General features: G+C 43.7%; 1 protein-coding gene across 1 annotated transcript in view; it reads left to right on the top strand.

Moving 5' to 3' along the window:
* The window catches only part of hm13 (histocompatibility (minor) 13), a 67790-nt gene that overhangs the window by 32085 nt on the left and 8877 nt on the right, over positions 1-26828 (top strand). The window contains exons 2-8 of the mRNA XM_089003879.1: positions 4570-4668; positions 18681-18763; positions 19587-19675; positions 19742-19827; positions 19896-20021; positions 26277-26334; positions 26440-26560. Of these exons, the coding sequence (XP_088860005.1) occupies positions 4570-4668; positions 18681-18763; positions 19587-19675; positions 19742-19827; positions 19896-20021; positions 26277-26334; positions 26440-26560 (662 nt within the window). The remainder of the gene's footprint in view (positions 1-4569; positions 4669-18680; positions 18764-19586; positions 19676-19741; positions 19828-19895; positions 20022-26276; positions 26335-26439; positions 26561-26828) is intronic.

Here is a 26828-nt window from a genome sequence, read left to right as displayed (position 1 = left end):
CATTGTCAGGCGTATGAGAAAGGGCAGTTCATGCAGGAAAATACAAAACATAAGTGTGAAAAATACAAAACAAGCGATAAAACAAGTGGTATCAGTCTTGGGACTTGGGACCATACAGAAAGTGGCAAACAAATTGTATAACCATATGAGTTAGCTCAGGACACCAATAACCATTTCTTCCTTCATTCCACCCTGTGTCCTGAGCTGACACCACCAATTAATTGATAAACCGTTCAGGTAGCCCATCCTCATTTTCAAATATCCAATCAACATAGGCATCCCCGCTGGTGCAACAATACCATTATGTCATGATTCCCGCGTAACATATGCCCAATAACAAATCACAATCATCGCTGTTATATCTCTCCCAAACGGCTCCGAATCATGGTATAATTCTATTTCCATTATTCAAGAAACTGCGTGATAAATTCGTCGCGACAAAATAGCTCGGGTGCGTCTAATATACCAAAACATGCAGAACCAAAGTCATTAAAACCAAGCACAATAAAAACCAATAATGGAGGGACTAAGTGTTGTCGTGCTGTTACCGACATTCCTGTAAATATATCCCACCAGTGATGTGCCGAAGATTGCTCAATTGTTCTGGCGGCATGTACCACCTCTTCCCGGGCGATCATGGTGGACACCTGCAACCTGGACACATCTGTCAAATGAGCTTTCACAAGATGCTTAAGTGTCTCCGAACGGATCAGTGCGCTGCTGAAGCGTGTCAGATCCACTTGCCAAGGCAGCGACAGGGCTTGCCATTGCCCAGCAGACAGCCGGTGCGTCCAACTGAAATTTGTCAATCGAAACGATTGATTGTGCCAGGTAAACAGATGCACGCCCCATAAACATCCGGAAAACGGTGTCGTTGGCAACTGGGGATGTGGGTTCACTGTTGCTACACAAATGGAGTGGGGCCCTATCTGATATAGCAAGTCCTCAGGTTTCTCCACATTCCAATCACACAGTGCCGTGTCATTCGTAAAACATGGGTCTCGATATATTTGAGTTTGTAAGCATGCAGTCCCTTTGTCCATTATGTCACAACCTCCCAGATCATAAGTCAGGTTAGTCTGTGGACTAAACCAGTCTCCCTGCGTCTTCAAAACATAATAATGGTTTCCCACTATTAATGGTAAAATCCGATATTTGCAGATGGTCGTGGATCAGGTTACGTTTACTTCCAACCACATTCCTTGACAGTGTGTTTTGTTGCACGGAGTCAGGCTAGGTTTAACTTGTAACCATACGCGCTCCGATATGTTCCATAGGTGTCTCCACGGCTGTACTGCCGAGGAGGTCAATGTTCTAAACAGACGTTCTTGCTGAACTTTAACATTAACTATTTGCAAAGTACATTTGGTATTATTCAGCGCCCTTGTAACATTGTGAAAAACTTCTGATGTTGCATCCCACATGTCAAGGTCCCAACCCAAAAATGCGTCTTATTACATGAGCTCCGCCTTTCTGTGTTTCTACTGTTGTGGGCATCCATTGCGCCACTCTGCGGAACAAACCATTTCTGCACTGAGTGCACGTAAAGAGAGTGAGTGTGGAAAACTAGTCCGTCAGCCACCGTAGCGCTCTGTGGTTTGGTTTGTCCGCCGAAAACTAGTTCGGATGCCAAGTAGATATTGTGGCGAATTTAATGTTCGTAAGGCGAAAAGTTTATGAGCATGAGTTCGTAAACCGAGGTATCACTGTACATATTGATTGATATAGCGCCTTTGCAAAAGCTGAACCTGCAACAAAGTGCTTAACATGGGCAGTTATCATATACAGCAGTGGTCCCCAGCATTTTTTGCGCCACGGACCAGTTTAATGTCAGTCAATATTTTCACGGACCGACGGATAAATACGGTGGGACCTTGGCTAACGCACTTAATTGGTTCCCAGACACAGTGCGTAAGGCAAAAAGTGTCTCTCAAAAATTAATTTCCCATAAGAAACCATTAAAATCAGAATATTCCGTTCCCAGGTCTCCATAAAATATAATTGTCAACTAAATAAGCCTTAAAACTACACACAATGTACCTTATTCTATGTATAATAAATGTGCTATTGTATTGTAATGAAATACACTGCACTATAATAAAGCCATTTTATTTACCTTTGTGATGGTCGTTGATGGCTCGATGGAATGGGGTGGAAGGTCGGAGGGGTCAGCTGGTGGGGGGAGGGAGGGAGTTACTGTATGGAGTGTTGGTAACTCAAACTCCGTTGTGGCATCTCTTCTTTGCTTCTTCTGAGATCATTTTTGCTATCTATCTATCTATCTATCTATCTATCTATCTATCTATCTATCTATCTATCTATCTATCTATCTATCTATATCTATCTATCTATCTATCTATCTATCTATCTATCTATCTATCTATCTATCTATCTATCTATCTATCTATCTATCTATCTGTCTGTCTGTCTGTCTGTCTGTCTGTCTGTCTGTCTGTCTGTCTGTCTGTCTGTCTGTCTGTCTGTCTGTCTGTCTGTCTGTCTGTCTGTCTGTCTGTCTGTCTGTCTGTCTGTCTGTCTGTCTGTCTGTCTGTCTGTCTGTCTGTCTGTCTGTCTGTCTGTCTGTCTGTCTGTCTGTCTGTCTCTGTCTGACAACAAAGACAATATGACAACACAGACACAGTCATTCATTCTTAAGCACTTTCTGTACCATCTATGTTTCATGAAGCAGTTCTAGATGAAAAAGGAGAGGATCAAAGCGTCTTTCTTTCTTTTACATCATGGTGGAACGTGCACGTCGACTACAAGCTAAATGTTGAAGTATAATAATAATATATAATAATACATTTAATTTCTAAGCGCCTCAAAACTCAAGGACACTCACCCAGTACATTTATGAAGAACAAACCATTTTGTACATAAATAAACCGCACCCGCACTATAAATCTATCCAGCTGGCTAGCTATTTGAGTCTGGAAACATATTAGCAATATAGCTAGCTCTATTAGTTAGCTAGCTTTCAATCTATTTGAGTTAGTTCCGGGTTGAGTGAACGCTGGCGCGTTATAATAAACCGTATGTTTATCAAGAAAGACGGGACACATACTTTCACTTTTCTTTCAAAACAGGGTCTCTCACGCGGCAGCAACACTTAGCTATCTATTAGCTATGTAGCTCTCTAGCTAGCTATTTGGCTATCTAGCTAGCTAGCTATCTATCTAACATATCCTGTGACTGGAAATTGACCTTGACAGTTTTGAAAGGCGCTTCGAAATGAAATGTATTATTGCTATTATTATTATTATTAGCTATCTCTTAGCTAGCTATCGAGCTAGCTTCCTGTCTATTTCAGTTACTTCCTTGTTGAGTGAACACTGGCGCATGTGTCTGCTGCTGCTCACACACAGAAAAACTATCCTGTGACTGTAAAGTGACCTTGAGAGTTTTGAAAGGCGCTTAGAAATCACATGTATTATTGTTCATAATTCTATAGATAGCTATCTATTAGCTATGTAGCTCTCTAGCCAGCTAGCTATTTGGCTATCTTGCTAGCTATCTAACGTATCCTGTGGCTGCAAAGTGACCTTGATTTTTAAAGGCGCTTCAAATTGAAATGTATTATTATTAAGTCACACAAACGTGGTGTTTTTCAAAGATGTCCTTCTGCTCGAACCTCATTTCTCCTCTTTGAACCTCATTTGTCCTCTTTGTCTGAACACTAGCCTGTGGTGGGGTGTTTTTCGCTCCCAAAAAAGCAAAAGTACCCCACTCCATAACAAACCATGTCTGCACTGAGTGCACTCAAAGAAAGTGGGTGTGGACAAGTAGTCCGCCAGCCACCGTGGTGCGGTTGCAGCGTGTGGTTTAGTGTTCTTCTACCGAAAACTTGTTCGCCAGCCATTGTGGCGCTCCTGGTGTTTCCCGAAAACTAGTTTGTATGCCAAAATGATATTTTGGCGAATTTAACGTTCATAAGGTGAAAAGTTCGTTAGCGAAAGCGTTCCTAAGCCGAGGTATCACTGTACTTGCAACAAATTAGCGTGCCGTGACATCACCTTGACGGCCCTAAATTCTGTTGACTGCCTGAATCATTCTTTCACTCTTCCTCCCCCAAGTTCCGTAGAATGAATCACGCTTGACCTCTAATACAGTACATGTACGAATTAGATCCCGTTTTTGGTCTTAATGTTGTTAATGACAATAACAATAGCAATAGCAACAGCAACTGGAACAATAATAATAATAATAATAATATATTAATATAATATATTAAATAATAATAATAATAATAATAATACATTTCATTTCTAAGCGCCTTTCAAAACGCTCAAGTACAATTTACATGGAACTATTTGCCCAATTGCACACACTTCGGAGCGTGTCTATTATGAACGCTGGGTCTTGTTTGTATTCTGAGAATCTACTGCACCTCCTGGTAACATGTCTGGCATGTAACTATCAAAAAATATACTAAAAACCAGAAATATTCTGGTGAGTCACATGGCACTGTTATTATTTTGAAAAGCACTGTAGGCGGTTCATCACATTGAAAGGTTTGACAAAGAAAAACAAATCTTCAAGTGTTAAAAGTACCCACTCTGTTGTCCACAGAACACTTCGGACATGCCGGAGACCATCACCAGCCGGGATGCTGCGAGATTCCCAATCATTGCCAGTTGTACTCTCTTTGGACTCTACCTTTTCTTCAAGGTAATCTTGCAAGTACTTCCTTACGCTTGACTCTTCAAAGTATTCGTTGGATTGTAAATGGCCAAGAAATACTTGGTGTCTCGCGGTCCAACCTAATACAGTGATACCTCCGCATACGAACGCTCCAGCTCACCAACTTTTTGCCTGACCAACATTAAATTCGTGACCGGCAGACGAATCGAACCACACCTCCCCACGGTGAATGGCGGATGAACACCAAACCACATGGTCGAACAGCCCCACGGTGGCTGGCGGACTAGTTTTCGTCACCCCCTTTCTTTGAGTGCAGACGTGGTTTGCTATCGAGTGGAGTACCTTTGCGATTGAAAAGACCCGACCTCGGGCTAGTGTTAGCCGAAGCGGACACAAAACAAAAGTACGGTCGAGCAGAAGAAGAAGATCATGGAAAAACACCAACGAGGTGTGTGTTTGTGTGACTTAGCGTCCCAGTACCAATACGCTAAGTGAACTATTGCTACGAGTGGCTAATGGTGTTTGTGTGTTGTCTAAGCCAGTGTTTTTCAACCTTTTTTGAACCAGGGCACGTTTTTTCACATTGGAATTTTTTTTTGCGGCACGCCACGAACCATCTCGCAGGAAAAAGGCAATCAGTGACATGTTGCGACACGGACGAATATTAAATTACCCTCCCAGTCTTTTCAGCACGGACACAGGACAATGTAAAAATATTGGCAGAAAATGATTAATAAGTGTTTGTAGAATTTTAAATTCGAAAAAGGGGCATTGGATAGTTTCTCATAGCACACCTGACGATCTCTCACGGCACAGTGGTTGAAAATCACTGGTCTAAGCAATGCTCTCAGGCAACAGAAAAGGTTGAAAAACTTCTGTTGATTTCGATGAACAAAAAGCAGCTAAAAGAGAGCACATTGTGAGTGAGGGTATTATCGCCAAGAAAGCATGGCAACTTTATTCGGATATCATCAAGAGGCAACGACATCACCAACCATCACAAAGGTCAATAAAACGCCTTTATTATACAGTTCGGGTTATTTCTGGGATTACAATCCAATAGCACATTTATTATACATACAATAAGGTCTATTTTGTGTCGTTTTAAAGGACAACCGACGTCACTTTTTTGTTTTTTAACTGACACCAGAAAAACGTTTTATAGCATCGAAAATACCCAAAACGATGATATTTTTAGTCAAATGCAAAACACCAATAAAATGACTTAAAGTGTCCAAAATCTGCAAAAAACTTTGATTGGGCATTTTCAGAAAGTCCCGCCCCCAGTTCGTGACGTCACGCCAAGACGTCTTGCATTGCTAGTGTATCAAAACAATGGCTTCAGATTCGGAGAATATGCTTTCTTGTTACACATCCAGTTACGACTATGATTCAAATAGTTCTGAAGAGGAAAGCATACATGTTTGCAATCGATTAAAGAATTTATTTTTGCCATTTTGAGGCAACTTTGGGGGAAAATCTCTCACCCAAAAAAAGAGGCACAAAATGGCGACCTCCTGTGGCCACCTCCTTTTCCACAGGCTGATAAATTCCTTATATGGAGCTTGGACACCCTCTTCTGGCCTCTTGGCGGCTTTTGGGTGCAAAATGAGGTCCCCAGACCAAACAGGTACAGCAAAATACATTGACGCTACCATGCGTCTTTTTTATGGTAAAGGGCGGTCCTTTAGTGACGTCACATACGGACTCGTCACCAACTCAAAAACATGACTTCCTGAATATTCAGCACGAGTCTTAAAACGTAAAATATAGCTATATGCGGTGGAATCTTTGTAAAATACGTTCAGTAAAAGTCATTTGAAGCCATTTTACAAACTTGTCCAGAGACGTCGGTTGTCCTATAAGGCTATATTTAGTAGAAAATGTTTCATGGGGACCTGGGAACAGATTATTCTCATTTTAATGGTTTCCTATGGAAGATTAATGTTTGGAAGACACACTTTTTTGCCTTACACACACTTTCTGGGAACCAATTAAGTTGGTGAGCTGAGGTATGACTTTACATTGTATTCCCTTTCACGTGGCCCTTTTACGTGGCTCCATCCCATGACTGCATAACGTGACCACATCCATGGTTGTAGCTTCCATTCCATGCACCTTTTATAATGTTGTGCGCCCTAGACATGAAAAGTGTTTTAAAATAGGTCATTGATTGATGGTGCGCCACATCCTCTGTCGCGTGTTTCATGTAATGTTTGTTGCGCCCTTCCCACTCTCGAGGACCTGCACACTGCAAGAACCAAGACAAAGGCGTACCTGCTAACTACTCCAGTTTTGCCGTTAAAAATGACAGTTATCAACCATTCCGGGTTAATAAAAACGACGCTTTCCATTAAAAACAATCAATCCAAAATGGTCAAAATGGTAAGTACTGTACTCAAACTAAATAACAAATAATATGACAACACAAAGAATCATTCAATCATAAGCACTTCCTGTACCCTCTTTGTTACATGAAGCAGTTCCAGATGAAAGAGTAGAGGATCAAAGCGTCCTTTTCAGCAGTTGATCAGGGACATCATGGTGGAACGTGCGCGTCTGTTACAAGCTAAATGTTGAAAGCAAACACGAAGCTGTAGCATCCATTGGCGAAATGTATTCCATGTATTCATTCATTCATTCACTCATTTATTGATTTTTATCCAGCTCGTTATTTATTTATTTACTTATTTATGTACCTATTTGTGTATTTATTTATTCATTCACTCATTTATTTTGTTTTATTTAACCATTTATTTATTAATGTATTTATTTATTTATTCATTTATTTACCTGTGTGCATCTATTTGTTATTCATTCATTCACTCGTCTATTTATTTTTATTCACCCATGTATTATTTATTTATTCATGCACATATTTATTTACCTATGTATGTGTGTAATTGTTTTTATTCATTCACTCATTTATTTGTATTTGTTAGTGTGGCTTTCTATCTCATTGTCTTACTATTCTATTTGAGTTACTTCCGGGTTGAGTGAACACTGGCGCGTGTGGCTGCCGCTGCTCTACCACAGAAAAACTTATCCTGTGACTGTAAAGAGTTTTGAAAGACGCTTATAAATGAAATGTATTATTGCTATTATTATTATTATTATTATTATTATTATTATCAACATTCATTCAAAACACGAGAACAGGTGATCGGCAGACTGTTAGCTGTTAGCGTCCTTTAGATGACGGGTTCGGAACCTTATTGACTAAAGCCATACAAGCCATACACACACACACACATGTATATGTATGATTTCAACAAAATAATAATAATAATAATAATAATAATCGTTATAGTGCACAATGCAATATTTGCATTGTGTAAGTAAATTACCAAACTAACGTTCGTTTTACCATTTGCATACTCAGCAGGCAATCAGAAGCCTGTTTCGTGCTTCGGACTATATCGTGACTGTAAAGGGTACTTGAGAGTTTTGAAAGCCGCTTAGAAAGAGTAGTCCACGCAGCTTGTAGCAATTTGCTTGTAGCTTTTGCTTTATTGAATAAAACAAACGTTTGGTTTGAAAAAAAAACTTTTTTTTTTTCCTTGAAGAAGTTGTCGGCCACCCGGGCCGAGACGTTTGAAAGTTGTACGCCACGGGCCTCCGGGCAGACGTTATTTCAAACACTGATATTGGTTTATATAGCGCTTTAACAACAGATGAAGCTGGAACAAAGCACTAAAATGGACAAAGGGGCCTTGTGGAAAAGAAAAGACATTGTCAGAGACCATGGCCAACACTTTATCGGCATCCAAGCATGAAAAAACAAAACCCGAACAAATTCAGGAATGGCGCTCTACGTCATATTTTCAATTCCCAAATAAATTTGTGAATGAGTTAATAAAAAATAAAAACGGTAGGGGGGGGAAGAAAAATAAGAAAAATCTCAGTTGTTTTTTTTAACGATTAGATAAAATAAAGTAAAAGGGAAAAAAGAAGTAGTGACTGATAAACAGGAAAGAAAGAAAAGTACAGTTCACCCACAGGTACCCCATCCCCTCAAAAATTGTAAAATGGCCTAAAAAAGTGAAAAAAAGATAATTTTACATAATTTAATAACTTAAAACATCACTCGGAGAAGCTCATTTTTTAATAACTGGGCAATAAAATAAAAAGAACTGATTTTAGTTCATTCAGAAAAAGTCAGCCTAAAATAAAGATCTTTTGGAGGCTCCTCTTTTCTCTAAAAACCTACTAAAATGTCAGAATGTATTACAGTAAAGTCTCTTTATATCGATATTGGTTATATTGATAATACTGCTTATTACGATACTTTTTTCATTTCCCCGCAAATTTCTCATCTTTTTATGTATAATTAGTTCAGTTTTGTACGATACATTGTTATTGCGATAATCCGGTTACTATGGGGCCCTTTTTTCATCTCCCGCCGGCCATTTTGCTATGTTTATATACAAAAGCAGCTGAAGGTGAATCGCTATTTGGTTAGGGGTTTCTATACAGTACCACCATTATCGAAATCTGACCAAGTCACGTGACCAGCTCCCGTCCGTGTCTTGCGCAGTGTAGCAGATGCCATTTTTTTACCATTTTCAACCATGGCGAAACGAAAGAATTGTGACCTCGGAACGAAATACAAGGCAATTGTGGCTTTCCAGACGACACTACCTCACTTTACATACAGAAATTACATGTATTGTCTGTTGTCAATTGTATGTCTTTTAGCCACGTTATAAGTGCCTTGCATGTCTTGCATGCTGGGTCCGAGAGCACATTAATTTCATCTGTGCTGTATGTCATGCATATTAGCATATTTGACAATAAAGCTGACTTTGACTTTGATGAGGAGAATCCAACACGGAGCAAATCCTCCATTGCAAAAGAATTCGACGTGCCGCAAAATGCCTTATCAACGTGGTTGAAGAGTAAGGATAAAATAAAGACGGCATACGAAGCGTTGGACTTCGGACCTGGATCAAAGAGGATGAGAAAGGCCGTGCATCCGGATGTTAAGGGTGCGTTGGATACCTGGATGAGGCAAGCGAGGAACCAGAACATCAGGAGTGATGCTGCAGACCAAGGCAGAAACGCTTGCAAAAGAATTGGGCCATGACGACTTTAAATGCTCCAAAGGCTGGTCAAATCGCTTCAAAGAACGGAAGGATCTGAAGCTATGCAAAAGTACTGGAGAGGCCAAGAAAGTGGATCAGAACCAAGTTGACGACTGGCACAATGGCAGACTGCAAGAGCTGCTGAGGGATTACAAACCAAACAACGTATAAAACGCTGATGAAACTGGTTTGTTTTACAAGCTGCAGCCAGACAAATCATACGTCTACAAGGATGAGGATTGCCGCAGGGGTAAACGTTCCAAGGAAAGACTTACAATCATGCCGTGCGCAAACATGACGGGTACCGATAAATTAAAAGTTATTGTTATCGGGAAAGCAAAAAAACCACGGTGCTTCAGTGGCGTGAAGAGTTTGCCGGTCACCTACAAAGCAAACAAAAACGCTTGGATGACGTCAAGACATTTTTAATGAATGGCTAAAAAGCTGGGATAAAAAGGACACGGTGCAGGCGCCGTACCACACAGTGATACAGCTGGTCAGGATGCTCTCTATGGTACCGCGGTAGAAGGAGGTCGTGATGGGGGTCGGGGCTCCAACTCTTTTGAGCTTGCGGAGGAAGTACAGGCGCTGGTGGGCTCTCTTGGCCATTGATGCCGTGTTGTGGCTCCAGGACAGGTCATCGGATATGTGCACTCCCAGGAACTTGGTGCTGCTCACTCTCTCCACTGCAGCACCGTCGATGGTTAGTGGAGCATGCTGGGGGCGCACTCTCCTGAAGTCCACAACAATCTCCTTCGTCTTCTCCACATTCAGACGGAGATTGTTGTCCTTGCACCACGTGGCCAGGCGGCTGACCTCGTCCCTGTAGGCTGTCTCCTCGTCGTTGTTGATGAGGCCCACCACAGTCGTGTCATCCGCAAACTTTATGAAGAGGTTGGAGCTGGGTGATGATGGTGAGCAGTCGTGCGTGAGCAGAGTGAAGAGGAGGGGGCTCAGCACACACCCCTGGGGGGGCCCCTGTGTTCAGCGTGATGGTGCTGGAAGTGTTGTCGCCAACTCTGACTGCCTGTGGTCTCCCCGTCAGGAAGTCCAGCAGCCAGTTGCACAGGGAGGTGCTGATCCCCAGTTTGCTCAGTTTATTGGTAAGCTGTTGGGGGATGATTGTGTTGAATGCTGAGCTGAAGTCGATGAACAGCATTCTGACGTAGGAGTCTCTGGTCTCCAGGTGGGTGAGCGCTGTGTGGAGAGCAGTGGAGATGGCATCATCGGTCGAGCGGTTGGGCCGATATGCAAATTGGAAGGGGTCATGGGTGGGGGGGAGGGCAGCCTTGATGTGGTTCATAACTAGCCGCTCGAAGCACTTCATGAGGATGGGAGTGAGTGCGACCGGGCGGTAGTCATTGTGGCAGGTGGGGGACGACTTCTTCGGGACCGGGATAATGGTGGTGGCTTTGAGGCACGTGGGCACAACAGCCTGGCTCAGGGAGGTGTTGAAGATGTCCGTGAAGACATCTGTGAGCTCCACAGCGCAGTCTCTCAGAACACGGCCAGGAATGCCGTCGGGACCCGGGGCTTTTCGTGCGTTGGTCCCTCTGAGGGATCGCCTCACGCTGTCCTGGGACAGTGTCAGCACCTGTTCGCCGGGAGGTGGTGGGGTCTTCTGTGCTGGAGTGCTGTTGTCTGCCTCGAAGCGGGCGAAGAAGTCGTTCAGCTGGTTCAGCAGCTCAGGCGTGAGAAGAGAAAAATATGCTTGGTCATCGACAACTGTGCAGCCCATCCCAATCCAGACAGCTTTGACCTTAAATGCATCAGGGTGGTGTTTTTGTTTTGTTTCTCTGGGAAACACTGAGAAACTGATTGCTGCATGGAACTCGTCGCCAGTTGGGTCCATAGGACGGAACACTGAATTTGGACCCTTGCTAAAGGTGGCTAGTCTACGTAGGAAGGACGTCAAGAGGAGTGAGGACTTGAAATACATGGGAGAGAACCCCATCTTCAGTTTCACCTCAAAAGAGACTTTGTTATACTTTGAGAATTGGAATGGACGCTTTCTTGCCTTTTTTTCTTTGCTTGTGAATTCCCCCTGAAACCTTTTATTAAAATCTTTGCATTCAAACCTGTCGCCCATTGCACTCCTTGAGCTACCCTCTCATGACATTACATACGGTGGAGAATGCGGGCATTGGACAAGCGTTAAGTGCATGGACATAGATGGTTTGTGTTTCGTTTTTTTCAAATTGACAATATCTTCACTTACAAATTATAAAATGGAAGACATTGAAAACTGTTCTCGGAAGTCAGGAAGCCCAACATCAGGCCAATTTGGCTCTCCTCGACGAGTAAAAGAGAGCAAATGAACATCACCCGGAAGTGGCTGGAACTGGAAAGGCTGAGGTGGTCCAGCCTGTGCTCTTCTAGGGACAGCAAATGCACCACCAGAGACGGAGTCTGGCCCAGAGACCGCCGAGGAGACTCCAGCCCCAGAAAATCTCCCGGCCTCCTGTGGCGCCGAGAACCCAGGAACCCAGAAGCTACCTCCCCTAACAGGCCAGTATGGTACAGCCCAGTTACAGGATCCTACCCTTGCCAACACCATGAAAGATGTGCAGGTTTTCGAGGGGGCAATACTAGGGGAAAGGACAAGTCCCACGTACCCCCATTTCGCTGTCAACCGGGGGTTAATGTACCAGGTAACGAAGCAAAATGATGAGGTATGTGAACAACTTCTCGTGCCACAGCCACACCGAGCTACAGTACTGGACTTGGCACACACACACACCTGCTCAGGGGACACCTTGGAGTAGAAAAGACAAAAGACAGAATCTTGCAACGGTTCTTCTGGCCAGGGGTGCACAAGGATGTGGAGAACTATTGTCGTTCTTGCCCTGAGTGCCAACAGGTGGCGCCAAAGCCCACATACAGAAACCCGCTCATTCCCTTACCCATCGATTGATATCCCGTTTCAGAGGCTTGGGCTGGATATAGTTGGACCTCTACCAAAAAGCGCTAAGGGACACCAGTACATTTTAGTTATGGTCGATTACGCCACTCGTTTTCCAGAGGCTGTTCCCCTCAGAAAGGCTACCACTAGGCAGATTGCAAAGGAACTGTTTGCTCTCGCCAGCCGGGTGGGAATCCCAAAGGAGATGCTGACAGACCAAGGAAGCCCCTTTATGTCCAAGGTCATGAAGGACCTATGTACCCTGCTCAAGGTCAAGCAACTGAGAACTTCCATCTACCACCCACAGATGGATGGGTTGGTAGAACGGTTCAACAAGACACTCAAGGCCATGATGAGGAAAGTGATCGAAGAAGATGGCCGAAACTGGGATCAACTGCTGCCGTACTTGTTGTTTGCTGTGAGGGAAGTACCACAGTCTTCTACTGGTTTTTCAGCCTTTGAGCTGTTGTACTCTTACAGACCCCGGGGACTGCTGGATATCGCCTAAGAGGCTTGAGAAGAGCAGCTGTGCCGAGAAGAGCAGCTGTGCCGACAACGTACTCTCATCGAACATGTGGGGACAGGATGGAAAGGATGAAAGCTGACCCTCGATTGGGAGGAGATAAAGAAGATGCTGGAACTGGGAGTAATTAAGGAGTCCCAAAGTGCCTGGGCAAGTCCGATTGTGTTGGTTCCCTAGCCAGACGGGTCAATACAATTCTGTAATTACTATTGGAAGCTTAATGAGGTGTCTGAATTTGATGCGTATCCAATGCCTCGTGTTGATCATCTTATTGACTCCCTGGGACAGGCACGCTTCATAACCACTCTCGACCTCACAAAGAGTTATTGGCAGGTGCCCCTGACCCCGGCATCAAAGGAGAAGACATCCTTCGCCACACCAGAAGGACTACCAGTCCACAAGGCTCGCGTTTGGTCTCCATGGACCACCCGCCATGTTTCAGCGCCTAATGGATCGGATTCTCACCTCCCACAAGAGGTACACAGCAGCATACTTGGATGCTGTTGTCATACACAGTCCCGAATGGGAGAGTCACTTACCCCGAGGGCAAGCTGTGATTGACTCCCTCAGAAAAGCAGGTCTTACAGCAAACCCGAAGAAGTGCAGGTTGGCATTTGGCGAGACCAACTACCTGGGCTACACTAGAGGACCGGGCCTGGTGAAGTCTCAAGAAGCAAAACTACGGGCCATACAAGATTGGCCTAAGCCCCTTTCCAAAAAGCAGGTGAGGTCGTTCTTCGGCCTGGCTGGCTACTATAGACGATTTATTGCTGACTTTGCTACTATAGCAGCCCCCATGCAGAATTGATGACCAAAAACACTCCCGGTTGGTGAAATGGAGCCCGGAGGCCGAAATGGCCTTCATCAATCTGAAACAGGCGCTGTGCTCCAGTCCGATCCTGGTGGCACCAGTCTTCAGCAAGGACTTCATTGTTCAAGCTGATGCATCTGATGTTGGTCTGGGGCCCGTACTCTCGCAAGTACATGGAAGAGAGGAACATCCCATCCTTTACTTTAGCAGAAAGCTGTTGCCCAGGGAAAAGAACTATTATTCCACAGTGGAAAAGGGGTGTCTTGCCATTACATGGGCTTTGGAGTCATTGCGCTTCTATCTTCTGGGGAGACATTTCACGGTGGTCTCTGATCATGCTCCTCTACAATGGATGGCCAGAAACAGGGAGACCAACAGCAGAGTAACCAGGTGGTTTTTGAGTCTGCAGGCCTTTAACTTTTCTGTGATCCACACAGCTGGCAAGCGCCAAGGCAATGCAGATGCCCTCTCCCAAAGGGAGGCCTTCCTTGCCTGCTTCGCATCCTTCAGTCCGCCGAGGATGTCGGTCTCAAGGTGGGGGATGTGTGATGTCACAAGAGGCTGGGTCCTGGAGGGGAAATACATTCCACTAAGATGGCTTCACAGAGAGCGAGTTTTTTTGGCCCCATCTGGTGGAAGGCAGTAATCCAAATCCCACACCTGTGGCTGATCGTGGCTTGATTGGCAGGCATGGCTTTTAAGGCCAGAGAGCCTCTGAGTGTGTGGCCAGGGAGACAAGCTTCATTAGTGTGCTCTGTGGAGAAACACAGAGAAACTGATTGCTGCATGAAACTCGTCGCCAGTTGGGACCATAGGACGGAACACTGGATTTGGACCCTTGCTAAAGGTGGCTAGGCTACCTAGGAAGGATGTCAAGCGGGGTGAGGCCTAGAAATACATGGGAGAGAAGCCCATCTTCAGTTTCACCTCAAAAGAGACTTTGTTATACTTTGAGAATTGGAAGGGACGCTATTCTCGCCTTTTTTTGCTTGTGAATTCCCCCTGAAATCCTTTATTAAAATATTTGTTTCCATTCAAACCTGTCGCCCATTGCACTCCTTGTCCTGCCCCGCTGAGAGCTAGCCTCTCATGACATTACAACGCGAGCACAATTAAAAAAAAGTTGCAGTTTTTGTTTTCCATCCATGTATTTGTGTTGCATTCAGATATCTTTATCGCTTGCAACAATCACTGTTTTCGGTATCGATATCGGATATATCAATAGTACGGTTATATCGACATTTTTCTGCTGCCTCTCACAAAAGTATATTCATGCTAACGTTAGCATGGGGCTTGTCATAGTGCCGCTGACATTTGACTGTTTCCTTGATGGGATGGTTTCATTGAAAATTAGAATCTATCAAATTAGAACCTTTTCTCTCCAGAAAGGTGAATCCTCGTTTCAGTCAACCTGACGTGTACGATACTCGTCATTTTTTTTGACTCGTCAAGCTTATTTAAAAGGGCCGTTTACCGTTTCAACGTGAACATCCAGTATCATCCAATCAAAATTGCGCTTTTTGCCAACTTAGGTCAGTGTCATCCAATCAAAGTCGCGCTTTTAGCCAACAGCAGCCCAAACAGGAAATGAACAGCGAAAAAGCCAAAATTTGTATTTAGTATTATCGGCGAGCCAGATGCAATCATCAAAAGAGCCAGATATGGCTCGCCAGTCATAGGTTGCCGACCCCTGCTTTAATAATAATAATACAGTAAAGTCTCGTTATATCGATATCGGTTATATCGATAGTACCGCTTATTACGATACTATTTTCATTTCCCTTGCACATTTCTAGTCTTTTTATGTATAATTAGTACCGTTTAGTACGATACCTGGTTATTACGATAATCCGGTTATTACGGTGCTCCTTTTCATCCCCCGCCAGCCATTTTTGTTGTTTATATCGATATATCCGTCGCGCCATTGGTCAACTTGGTCACGTGTCTTGTTACGTGAGCCGCCATCGGTCGCGCCATTGGTCGACTTGGTCACATGAGCCGCCATCGGTCGCGCTATTGGTCGACTTGGCCGTGTGACTTTGTCACGTGACACGCCATCGGTCGCGCCATTGGTCAACTTGGTCACGTGTCTTGGTTACGTGTGACGCCATCAGTCGCGCCATTGGTCGACTTGGTCAGGTGACTTGGTTACGTGCCCAGCACCCGTGTAGCAGAGCCATTTTCATTTTCAGACGCTAGCTCGTGTGTAGCAGACGAGATTGAAGTGTTTGTGTTAAAAGGTAAAAATGGGAAGCAGAAGAAGATTGATGACTTTTTTAAATTGTATACATAATACAGTAAGATGTAAGCGTTGCAGTTTCCCTGTTGTGTTATGTACATGCCCACTGTACTGTATATGAATGCAATCGTTTTTTGCAACAATGTTTCTTGTTTTGTCTGCTGAAGCGCGATGATTTTGAAAATTATTAACATTCCATACTGTGTATTAAAGGACAGCCGATGTCACTTTTTATTCAAATGCAAATAAAAATGACTTCACGCCAAGACGTCTTGCATTGCTTGTGAATCCAAACAATGGCTTCAGATTCGGATAATATGCTTTCTTGTTACACATCCAGTTATGAATATGTTTCAAATACACTGTAGTTCTGAAGATTAAAGCATACATGTTTACAATCATTAAAGAATGATATGTGCCATTTTCTCACCCAAAAAAAGGGAGCTAATGGCCAGCTCCGTTTCTTATATGGCGCTTGGCTGCCCTCTTTTGGCGGCTTTTGTTTAATGCAGTTCGGCGCAGGATCGGATATATCGATAGTCCCGGTTATATCGATATTTTTTCGGACTCCCTTGAATATCGATATAACGAGACTTTACTGTAATAATAATAATAATAATTTCATAATAATAATAATAATAATAATTTCATTCCTTTCATCACTTTGCTGCTGTGAAATGTAAATTTCTCCACTGTGAGACTAATAAAGGCATATCCAACTCCAACTTATCCAATAATAATAATAGTACTTCTAATAGTACTAGTACTAGTAATTGTAATAGTATTAGCAGTGTTTGTAATAACATCGGCCCGGGGGCGTACAACTTCCAAAACGTCTCAGCCCGGGTGGCCGACAACTTCATGAACAAAAAACACAAAAAAGAAAGGATTTTTCTTTCAAATAAAAAATGATTCAATAAAAAAAACGCTACAAGCAAACCGCTAGAAGCCACGTGAACTCCTCTTTCTAAGCACCTTTCAAAACTCTCAAGTACACTTTACAGTCACGGTAAGTCCAAAGCACGAATCAGGCTTCTGGTTGGCTGCCGCGCCGAGTATGCAAATTGCCAAACGAACGTTCGTTTGGCAGCCAATCAGAAGCCTGATTCGTGCTTCGGACTTTTCCGAGTGTTATAAGGTCGTGCATTTGAATATCATTTTCCAAAGTCGATTGACCGAACCTCAGCCCCAGTAGAAAGCTTAAAAAGAAGCTAACAAATTAATGAAACATAAACGTACATTATACTGTCACTGTAAAGTGTACTTGAGAGTTTAGAAAGACGCTTAAAAAAAGAATAAATAAATAAAGAAAGAGGAGTCCACGTGGATTTTAGCAGACAACACAACGCAAAAATTGCATTGTGCACCATTACGACCCTGGAGCAAAATCTTCAGCATGGAATATTTACCATAAATTAAGCAAGGAAGCATTTGTGGTAGGTACTTCCTTAGTTTAAAAAAATCATTTATACTTCGCAATAATGTTTTTTTTTTTTGCGATTCGTCGTCTTATTGTGTTTCAAGTTGTGAAAAATTGGGCAGGCAACTTGGCCCGGCAGGCAACTTTTCAGATTTGTCTGCCCTGATGTCTGCTAACTTTTTGTCATGAGTTTCAGACACTGGTAATAGTAATAGTAATAATAATTTTCATTTCTTAGTGCCTTTCAAAACTCTAAAGGTCACTTTACAGTCGCAGGATATTTTTTTTTCTGTGGGAGAGCAATGTCAGCCACACACGCCAGCGTTCACTCAACCCCGAAGTAACTTAAATGGATGGCAAGCTAGCTAGCTAGCGAATAGATAGCTATCAGCTCATGACAGCTCATTCCTGGAATCGAGACTCAAGAGTTAGCGTCGTTTTTAGCATTGTCGTGTAATGGCATCTGCCGGAGTAAAATCAACCAAAAGTGTGAAAAGCCAAAGAAGACTACCGTCGTTTGGTGAGGGAAACTTCCAAGCATTTCCAGGAGTTCGACTTGGCTCAAGAAAAGGTGAAAATGACGCCAGTTTGAGTTTCATAGCTGTCGACCTTGGCGAAGAGCTGCTCGTATAAATGACGACAATTCCCGTATCAAAGTTATAGTACGCCGTACATGATTTGAAATGATAAAATGAAAAAAACACGCTAATGAGCGGAAATGCAGACCCCGGCATATTACTAGACTTTTCTGATTTCACAAGTTGGCAGGTATGCAAGAGCACGGAAAATCCGACAGGACCCTCCGCACCATGCCCTGAGGCATGCCGTGAGGCTTTTCCTGAAACTCTCGCGACCGATCCATGCGCACCAAATCCAGCAGTCATTTAAACAGCTTCTTCCCCCAAGCCTTGAACTCTCTGCTCAGTCACGCAAATCGAACTGTATAGTGGCATTTTTTTCCCAAGATGATACGAGTGCAGCGTGTTCTAGCGGAGGCAAATTCCTTGTGTGTTCTATCCACACAATTGGCCAATCAAGATGATTGTGATTGTATTTGCAGGTGTTTTCTCAAGCATACATCAACCTGCTGCTGTCGCTGTATTTCTTTGTGCTCGGCGTGCTGGCGATATCACACACGATAAGGTAATTGGAACATTGACGGGGGCACGCTGGATGCTAACACGGATAACTCATTCTCTTTTTCTTCTTCCTGTTCTTGTTTTCTTCACGTTCTTCTTCGTGTTCTTTTTCTTCTTCATGTTCTTTTTTCTTCTTGTTCTTGTTTTCTTGTTATTGTTTTCTTCTTGTTCTTATTCTTGTTCTTCGTCTTGTTCTTGTTCTTCTTGTTATTGTTATTGTTATTCTTCTTGTTTTTGTTTTTCTTCTTCTTGTCTTTGTCCTTGTTCTTTTTGTTCTTCATCTTGTTCTTGCTCTTCTTCTTTTTGTTCTTGTTCTTGTTCTTGTTCTTCTTGTTCTTCTTTTTGTTCTTGTTATTGTTCTTGTTTTTGTTCTTGTTCTTCTTTTTCTTGTTCTTCTTCATGTTCTTTTTTCTTCTTGTTCTTGTTTTCTTCTTGTTCTTATTCTTGTTCTTGTTCTTCTTGTTCTTCGTCTTGTTATTTTTCTTGTTATTCTTCTTGTTTTTGTTTTTCTTCTTCTTGTCTTTGTTCTTGTTCTTGTTCTTCTTGTTCTTCTTTTTGTTCTTGTTATTGTTCTTGTTTTTGTTCTTCTTGTTCTTCTTCATGTTTTTCTTCTTATTTTTCTTGTTTTTCTTGTTCTTGGTGGTCTTCTGGTTCTTGTTCTTTTTGTTCTTGTTCTTCTTGTTCTTCTTCTCGTTTTTCTTTTTGTTCTTCTTCGTGTTTTTGTTCTTGTTTTTCTTCTTGTTCTTGTTCTTTTTATTCTTGTTTTTCTTCTTCTTGTTCTTCTTTGTGTTTTTCTTCTTGTTTTTCTTGTTCTTTGTGTGGAAAAGTCCTTTTCTGTCCAGAGTCATTCCCTCTTGTGTGCCAAACAAGCAGTACCAGCTGCTCTTCACGCAGGGCACAGAGGACAACAAAGAAGGTGGGTCCAAGAAACCGCCGTCCTCCTCCTGGTCCCCGATAGCTACATTTTGCTTTGTCTCTTCAGAGGTTCTTAACTACGAGTTTGACAGCAACAACCTGGTGTGTCTGCTTGCCAGCGGCGCGGTCGGGGTCTGGTACATTCTCAAGAAGGTAATTGCGCATCGTGATCGGCGTCACCAGGCGCCGTCCAGTCACACAGCGTTTTTGTGGCGGCGCAGCATTGGATCGCCAACAATCTCTTTGGTCTGGCATTCGCCCTCAACGGGGTGGAACTTCTGCACCTGAACAACGTCAGTACCGGATGCATCCTTTTGGGTGGCCTCTTTGTCTACGATATCTTCTGGGTAAGAATTGAGCTCGCATAAAATGACAAAGATGAAACCAGACATATCTCAGCTTATCAACTTAATGGGTTCCCAGAAAGTGTGTGTAAGGCCAAAATTGTGTCTTCCAAACATTAATTTCCCATAGGAAACCATTAAAATGACAATAATCCGTTCCCATGTCCCCATAAAACATCATTTTCTACTAAATAAGCCTTAAAACTACACAAAATTGACCTTATTTTTTTGTAAAATAAATGTGGTATTGGATTGTATTGAAATAAAGTGTACTATGGAATAAAGTCGTTTTATTGACCGTTGTGATGGTATCGATGAGAAGGTTTCTTCAGCCGTCATCTGTACAAAAGTGAAGGTTTCGGACGTTTCGCCTCCTATCCAAGAGGCTTCGTCAGCGAACTAAAGTCTGACTGGTCGTATCGGCCCCATTTATATATCCCTAATGTCCGGACATGGTGGCGCCGGACACAGCTATGATAGGTCCCTACTCTCAGGTTGGGGGGGCAGGGGACCCCTCCCTGTGGCCCCACTGATTGTTCCTACATTCCTGACTAACGACTGGCCTATTACCCCCACTCCCCCCGGTATCACCTCATCAGCATAACGACCCTCATCAGCATTGCGAAAGTTGCCTAACCTGTTTTGCCTAAGCAGGCTATTGTATGAACGATCCAAATTGAACCTCACCCCACCAGACCGGTTTAATGAAGGATTTTGTTGTTTTATAAGAATCGCTTCTTTTACCCCCCTTTCAAACCATCTATGTTCTTTCGCTAAGATTTTAACCTCATTGTCGTCAAATGAGTGGTTGCTAGCTTTTAGGTGCAAATGTACTGCCGATTGAGGCCCACTAGTATTATCCCTGCGATGTTGATAAAGTCTTTTTTTGAGAATGTGTTGAGAAGAGCTGATATTTTAATGCGTAGATCATCTGCCTCTGCATACGAAAGTTTGTTATTTTTCTTGGATTGTAAAGTAATTATAAAAGAGGACAGAGCGCTAAAAACAGAAGTCTTTAGGAAGGCTACGCACACTGACCAATACTTACTTTTTGACTCTAACCACCCTTTACAACATAAACTAGGAGTTATCAGAACCGTCCAGCATAGGGCTAAACTAATACCAACTAGCACTGAAGGTAGAGAAAAGGAGTCAAAACATATCAGGAGAGCACTCACTAACTGTGGGTACCCTCAGTGGTCATTCAACAAATGTCAGAAAGAAAGAATAGCGAACGAAACCAATAATTCTCAAGATTCAAAAAGGAGAGGAGTAGCCGTACCGTACATTGCAGGAGTTTCTGAAAAATTACAAAGAGTCCTTTGGCAACATAAAATTCCTACTTATTTCAAACCGATAAACACGTTAAGGCAAAAATTAGTGCATCCAAAAGATAGGCTACCAAATGAAAAACAAAGTAAGGTAGTTTATTCCATACATTGTAAGAATGAAAATTGTAAAGAGCAGTACATTGGGGAGACTCAACAAATTCTCAAAAAAAGACTTTATCAACATCGCAGGGATAATACTAGTGGGCCTCAATCGGCAGTACATTTGCACCTAAAAGCTAGCAACCACTCATTTGACGACAATGAGGTTAAAATCTTAGCGAAAGAACATAGATGGTTTGAAAGGGGGGTAAAAGAAGCGATTCTTATAAAACAACAAAATCCTTCATTAAACCGGTCTGGTGGGGTGAGGTTCAATTTGGATCGTTCATACAATAGCCTGCTTAGGCAAAACAGGTTAGGCAACTTTCGCAATGCTGATGAGGGTCGTTATGCTGATGAGGTGATACCGGGGGGAGTGGGGGTAATAGGCCAGTCGTTAGTCAGGAATGTAGGAACAATCAGTGGGGCCACAGGGAGGGGTCCCCTTCCCCCCCAACCTGAGAGTAGGGACCTATCATAGCTGTGTCCGGCGCCACCATGTCTGGACATTAGGGATATATAAATGGGGCCGATACGACCAGTCAGACTTTAGTTCGCTGACGAAGCCTCTTGGATAGGAGGCGAAACTTCCGAAACCTTCACTTTTGTACAGATGACGGCTGAAGAAACCTTCTCATCGATGGACCACTCCTGTACGACTGAGAGCTTACACAGACGCGTTGTGATGGTAGTTTTCAATGGATGACGAACTTCCAGGTGAAGTTGCCATGCTTACTCGGCGATGATACCCTCACTCACACTGTCCCCTGCTAGCTGCTTTTCGTTAATCCAAATCAACAGAAGTTTTTTATCCTCTTCTTTTGCCTGAGACCGTTGCTTAGACAACACTTCTGGGTCGAGTGTGCGCTGGCGCGCTTTGGCTGCCGCTGCTTGCCCCCGAATATTTTTAGCCTCTTTTTTGCCTCTTTGTAGCTTTTTACGGTTCCCGAACCACTGGAAATGTCCGACAGTCACCAGACGAACCTATAATCAATTTCCAGTCCGTGTTGGCTATCGATTCATCTCACGATTCCGGTCGCTTATCCGGATCACAGACGAAGCCGCGTTATCATCTCCACCCAGCTGTTCCCGCTGTTGAGGGTTAACCTGGCCGCTGCCTCTCTCTGGACGTTGCTGGTGGATATCATGTCACTTCTCCATCGACCCGTTGGACGGCTGCAGTATTCGGCAGCGGAGCTGCTCATGTTCCGCTCCCAATGGATGAGCTTGGCGCCGGCGATTCTCCACTCCCCGGAAATCACTCGTTGCCCTTCCCGGAGGTATATCCACCGCGGATCACGTTGAGACTTTGACCTCGATGGCTCCAAAGATATCACCTCCCTGTGGTCCTCCATCCGCCAGCCGCACAGAAGGAGCAGCCGCTCCGTGGATCACCGTATGTGTTAGCTGGCCTGGCTAGGTCGGCTAATGCGCCTCGAAGTGGGCACTCCACCAGCGTCAATTTTGGCCTCATCAACGTCCGTTCGCTTACGGGAAAGGGGTGTCTTATCCAGCACATCCTAAGTGACCGTAAGCTTGACTTTTTCTGTATTAATAAAACCTGGCAAACGGCGGGAGACTTCTTCCAGCTCAACGACTCGACTCCCCCAGGGTTTGTTTACATTTCTAAGCCTAGCCTCTCAGGCCGCGGGGGTGGTCTCGCTATTTTACCGCAAGAACCCTATCACTTGAATGCTTTGCATGTAAAATTTCCGGACCCTCTCCCACAATCGTAGCCACTGTATATCGTGCACTGAAACCACATTGTAGCTTTCTAAAAGAATTGTCTGATGTCCTTACTCACTTCTCCGCTCTGTCACCAAATGTAATTATTCTCGGGGAGTTCAACATTCACATGGACAATTCCGCTCTTCCCCTCACCAAAGACTTCACTTCCTCACTTGACAGTTTTGGTCTGGATCAATTCTCGGACTTCTCCACCCAAATAAAAGGCCACACCCTGGACCTCATTTGTATGCCTGGTCTTCCCCTAACAAATTGCACAGCAATTCCTATAACGGACCATTTCCTGGTTTCATTTAACGTCTCCATCACCCTCTCTCTCCCCAAACCGCCCCGCATCATCACATATCGCAGTGTCATGGACATCAACACTGCCACCTTTGCCGAAATGATTGCCACCCTGACTCCGGACTACAACTCCTCCACTAATGAACTTGTTTCCCAGTACAACACGGACCTCACGAACACCCTCAACGCCCTTGCGCCTGTAAAGTCCCGGTCTGTCCAAATTACCCGGTCCGCCCCCTGGTTCACCGCCCATCTCCGCTCCATCGAAACTAAAACTAGGCAACTGGAAAGACTTTACAGGAAGACCGGTCTCACTACTCACAAGGACATGTACACACCACACCTCACCCATTGCAAGGACTCTATCTCACGCGCAAAATCGCAATACTACTCTGGACTCATTGACTCGAATCCTGGAAACACATGGGTCCTCTTTTCCCTCTATAACAAAATCATACAACCTCCTATTTCTCTCCCCTCATACTTTTATTCCTCTGATACCTGCAATGCTCTGCTTATGTTTTTTTGTGAAAAGGTCAACAAAATCCATCAGCACCTCGGCTCCTCTGCCCCCCCCCCCCTCCCAACCTTTCTACTCCTCACCAACTGCTATCCGCTTTTGAACTCCCCCGTCCCTCTATAATCTCAGACATAATCACATAATCATCCTGTCAGCTCGACCCCCTCCCTACCCTCTCTTCTCCCATTTATTTCAACCATTATTCACTCCTTATTATCAAATGGAATTGTTCATATCTCACTCAAGACCGCAGCTGTTACTCCAATCCTGAAAAAAAACTGACTCAGATCCCAACGATTTCAATAACTGGCGTCCAATTTCCCATCCCATTCATCGCCAAAATCCTTGAAAAATCTGTTGCCTCCCCGCTTCATTCTCACCTCACTCACAATAACCTTTACGAACAATTCCAGTCTGTGGCCCCCGCCACAGTACTGAATTGGCTCTCATAAAAATCACGAATGATCTCTTCATGGCAGCCGATGCTGTTTCACTCTCCATTCTCATCCTCCTCAACCTGACTGCGGCTTTTGACACCATTTCCCACCCCATCCTGCTCGACAGACTTTCCACCTAGGTATCACGCACACCCCACTTTGCTGGTTTCACTCCTATCTCTCTGATCGCTCACAATTTATCTAAATCAGGGGTCGGGAACCTTTTTGACAAAGAGAGCCATAAAAGTAAAATATTTAGAAATGTTTTTCAGTGAGAGCCACAGCACACGAGCGCGCACACAGACGCACGCGTGGCCACTTTTCAACAATATGTCAGAATGTTTTATTTAAAATAACTTTGTGATTGTACTCATCGTTAACATCAATGGTTTTCCGTTCCTCATTATTGGTAAAAATCCAGTCAAACGGTCGGAATGAAAGTCAACTTGGATTGGATTGGATTGGATTTGCCTTTATTAGTCTCGCAGTGGAGAAATTTACATTTCACTTGCCGGCTCCATACGCTAAGTTACTGCTAGCTAGCCTGCACACTGCTCAATAGCTTCCACACTTGCTATGCAACATACTTCTCACATAAGTATCTTGATGCTAACATGGGGCTTGTTAAAATGTCACTGACATTCGACTGTTTCATCGATGGTATTGTTTCATTGCAAATTAGAATCTGAACCTTTTCTCTCCACAAAGGTGAATCCTCTGTGTATTCAAGCTGAAGTGTACTTTGTTTTTACTCGCCGGGGGCGTTTACATGTTTCAACTGACGGCCAGTGCCATCCAATCAAAATCGCGCTTTTCGCCAACCTAGGCAGTGTCATCCAATAGAAAATGCACTTTCCGTCAACTGCAGCCCCAACAGAAAATGAACAGAAAAAAGCGAGAATATGTACAGTCAAACCTCGGTTTTTGAACGTCTCGGTTCTCATCTCATTCGGAAAATGAGATGGTTCTCAACCAAACTGAGTGCATCTGAATGCAGCACTCGAGTACCCTGTGCTTCCTTATACGTCATTTCCTTAGGTTTGACGTCTTCCTCATTGTCTCATTGTGACCGACGCATTAATATTGTTGTTTTATTTTTGCGAAAATGTTGACATATTTGGTTAAGATCTCCTGAATAGAATGATTTTAAAGCAAGCAGAGGATGGTTTGAAAAGTTAGTGTGCACTGTGTTTGCCCAAAGACAGCTGGGATAGGTGCCAACACGCCCCGTGGCAGAAAGATAGAGATTTTTATGTACAGATGTTAATGTTGATGTTAAAAATGGTTGAAAATTTTCTACAATTTTACACATGACCTGCTCTACGTCTGTGTAAGCTCTCAGTCGTACAGGAGTGGTCCATCGATGAGAAGGTTTCTTCAGCCGTCATCTGTACAAAAGTGAAGGTTTCGGACGTTTCGCCTCCTATCCAAGAGGCTTCGTCAGCGAACTAAAGTCTGACTGGTTGTATCGGCCCCATTTATATATCTGTATACATGTATATGTATTCTTCTGCTCAACCGTAATTTTCTTTTGTGTCCTCTTAGGCTTAACGCTAGCCTGTGGTGGGGTCTTTTTACTAGCAAAAGTACTCCACTCGATAGCAAACCACGTCTGCACTGAGTGCACTAAAAAAGTGGGTGACGAAAAGTAGTCTGCCATCCACCGTGGCGCCGTGTGGTTTGGTTCGTCCACCGAAAACTAGTTCGTCAAACAAGACTATATGCTAGCGACTTTAATGTTCATAACGCGAAAAGTTGATGAGGTAAACCGTTGGTAAGCCGAGGTGTCACTGTATCGGTGCTGACGCTCACTCTTGATCTTTGTTTTTGTTGTGTTCAGGTATTTGGTACCAATGTCATGGTGACCGTCGCCAAGTCTTTTGAGGCGCCAATTAAACGTGAGTATTTGGTCACCTGCACGGACGTGACTCACTTCCGACGGGATGGTTCCCCAAAGAGAGCGAGATTAACATCTTGACGTTCTGGTTGTCCTCCGCCGCCAGTGGTTTTCCCTCAAGACTTATTGGAGAAAGGTCTCAGCGCCAGCAACTTTGCCATGCTGGGTCTCGGCGACATTGTCATCCCGGGTATCTTCATTGCACTGCTGCTGCGATTTGACGTCAGGTAAACCCGCGGACTAACATGGCGAACTTTGTCCTTTTTTTGTGTACCTTTTTTATCCTCCTCATTTCTCCTTGTTGTATTCGTGCTTCTTTCGACACCTTTTTTTACTGATTCTTTTGCCACTTATTTTACCAAGTTTATTTCACACTAAAACCGCCATGCCTCACATGGTTTATTTCACGCTCAAACGCCTTACAATCAATGTTCCCTCTAAGCTATGCACGTGCGCAATCGCTCACTGCTTGCACATACGCAGCGCACAAGAACA

This window comes from Hippocampus bargibanti, linkage group LG01 (genome assembly GCF_051943395.1).
Source record: "Hippocampus bargibanti isolate YZ-2025 linkage group LG01, ASM5194339v1, whole genome shotgun sequence".
NCBI lineage: Eukaryota > Metazoa > Chordata > Actinopteri > Syngnathiformes > Syngnathidae > Hippocampus > Hippocampus bargibanti.
The sequence above is the reverse complement of the archived record's forward strand: the minus strand, read 5'-3'. Positions and strand labels throughout refer to the sequence as shown.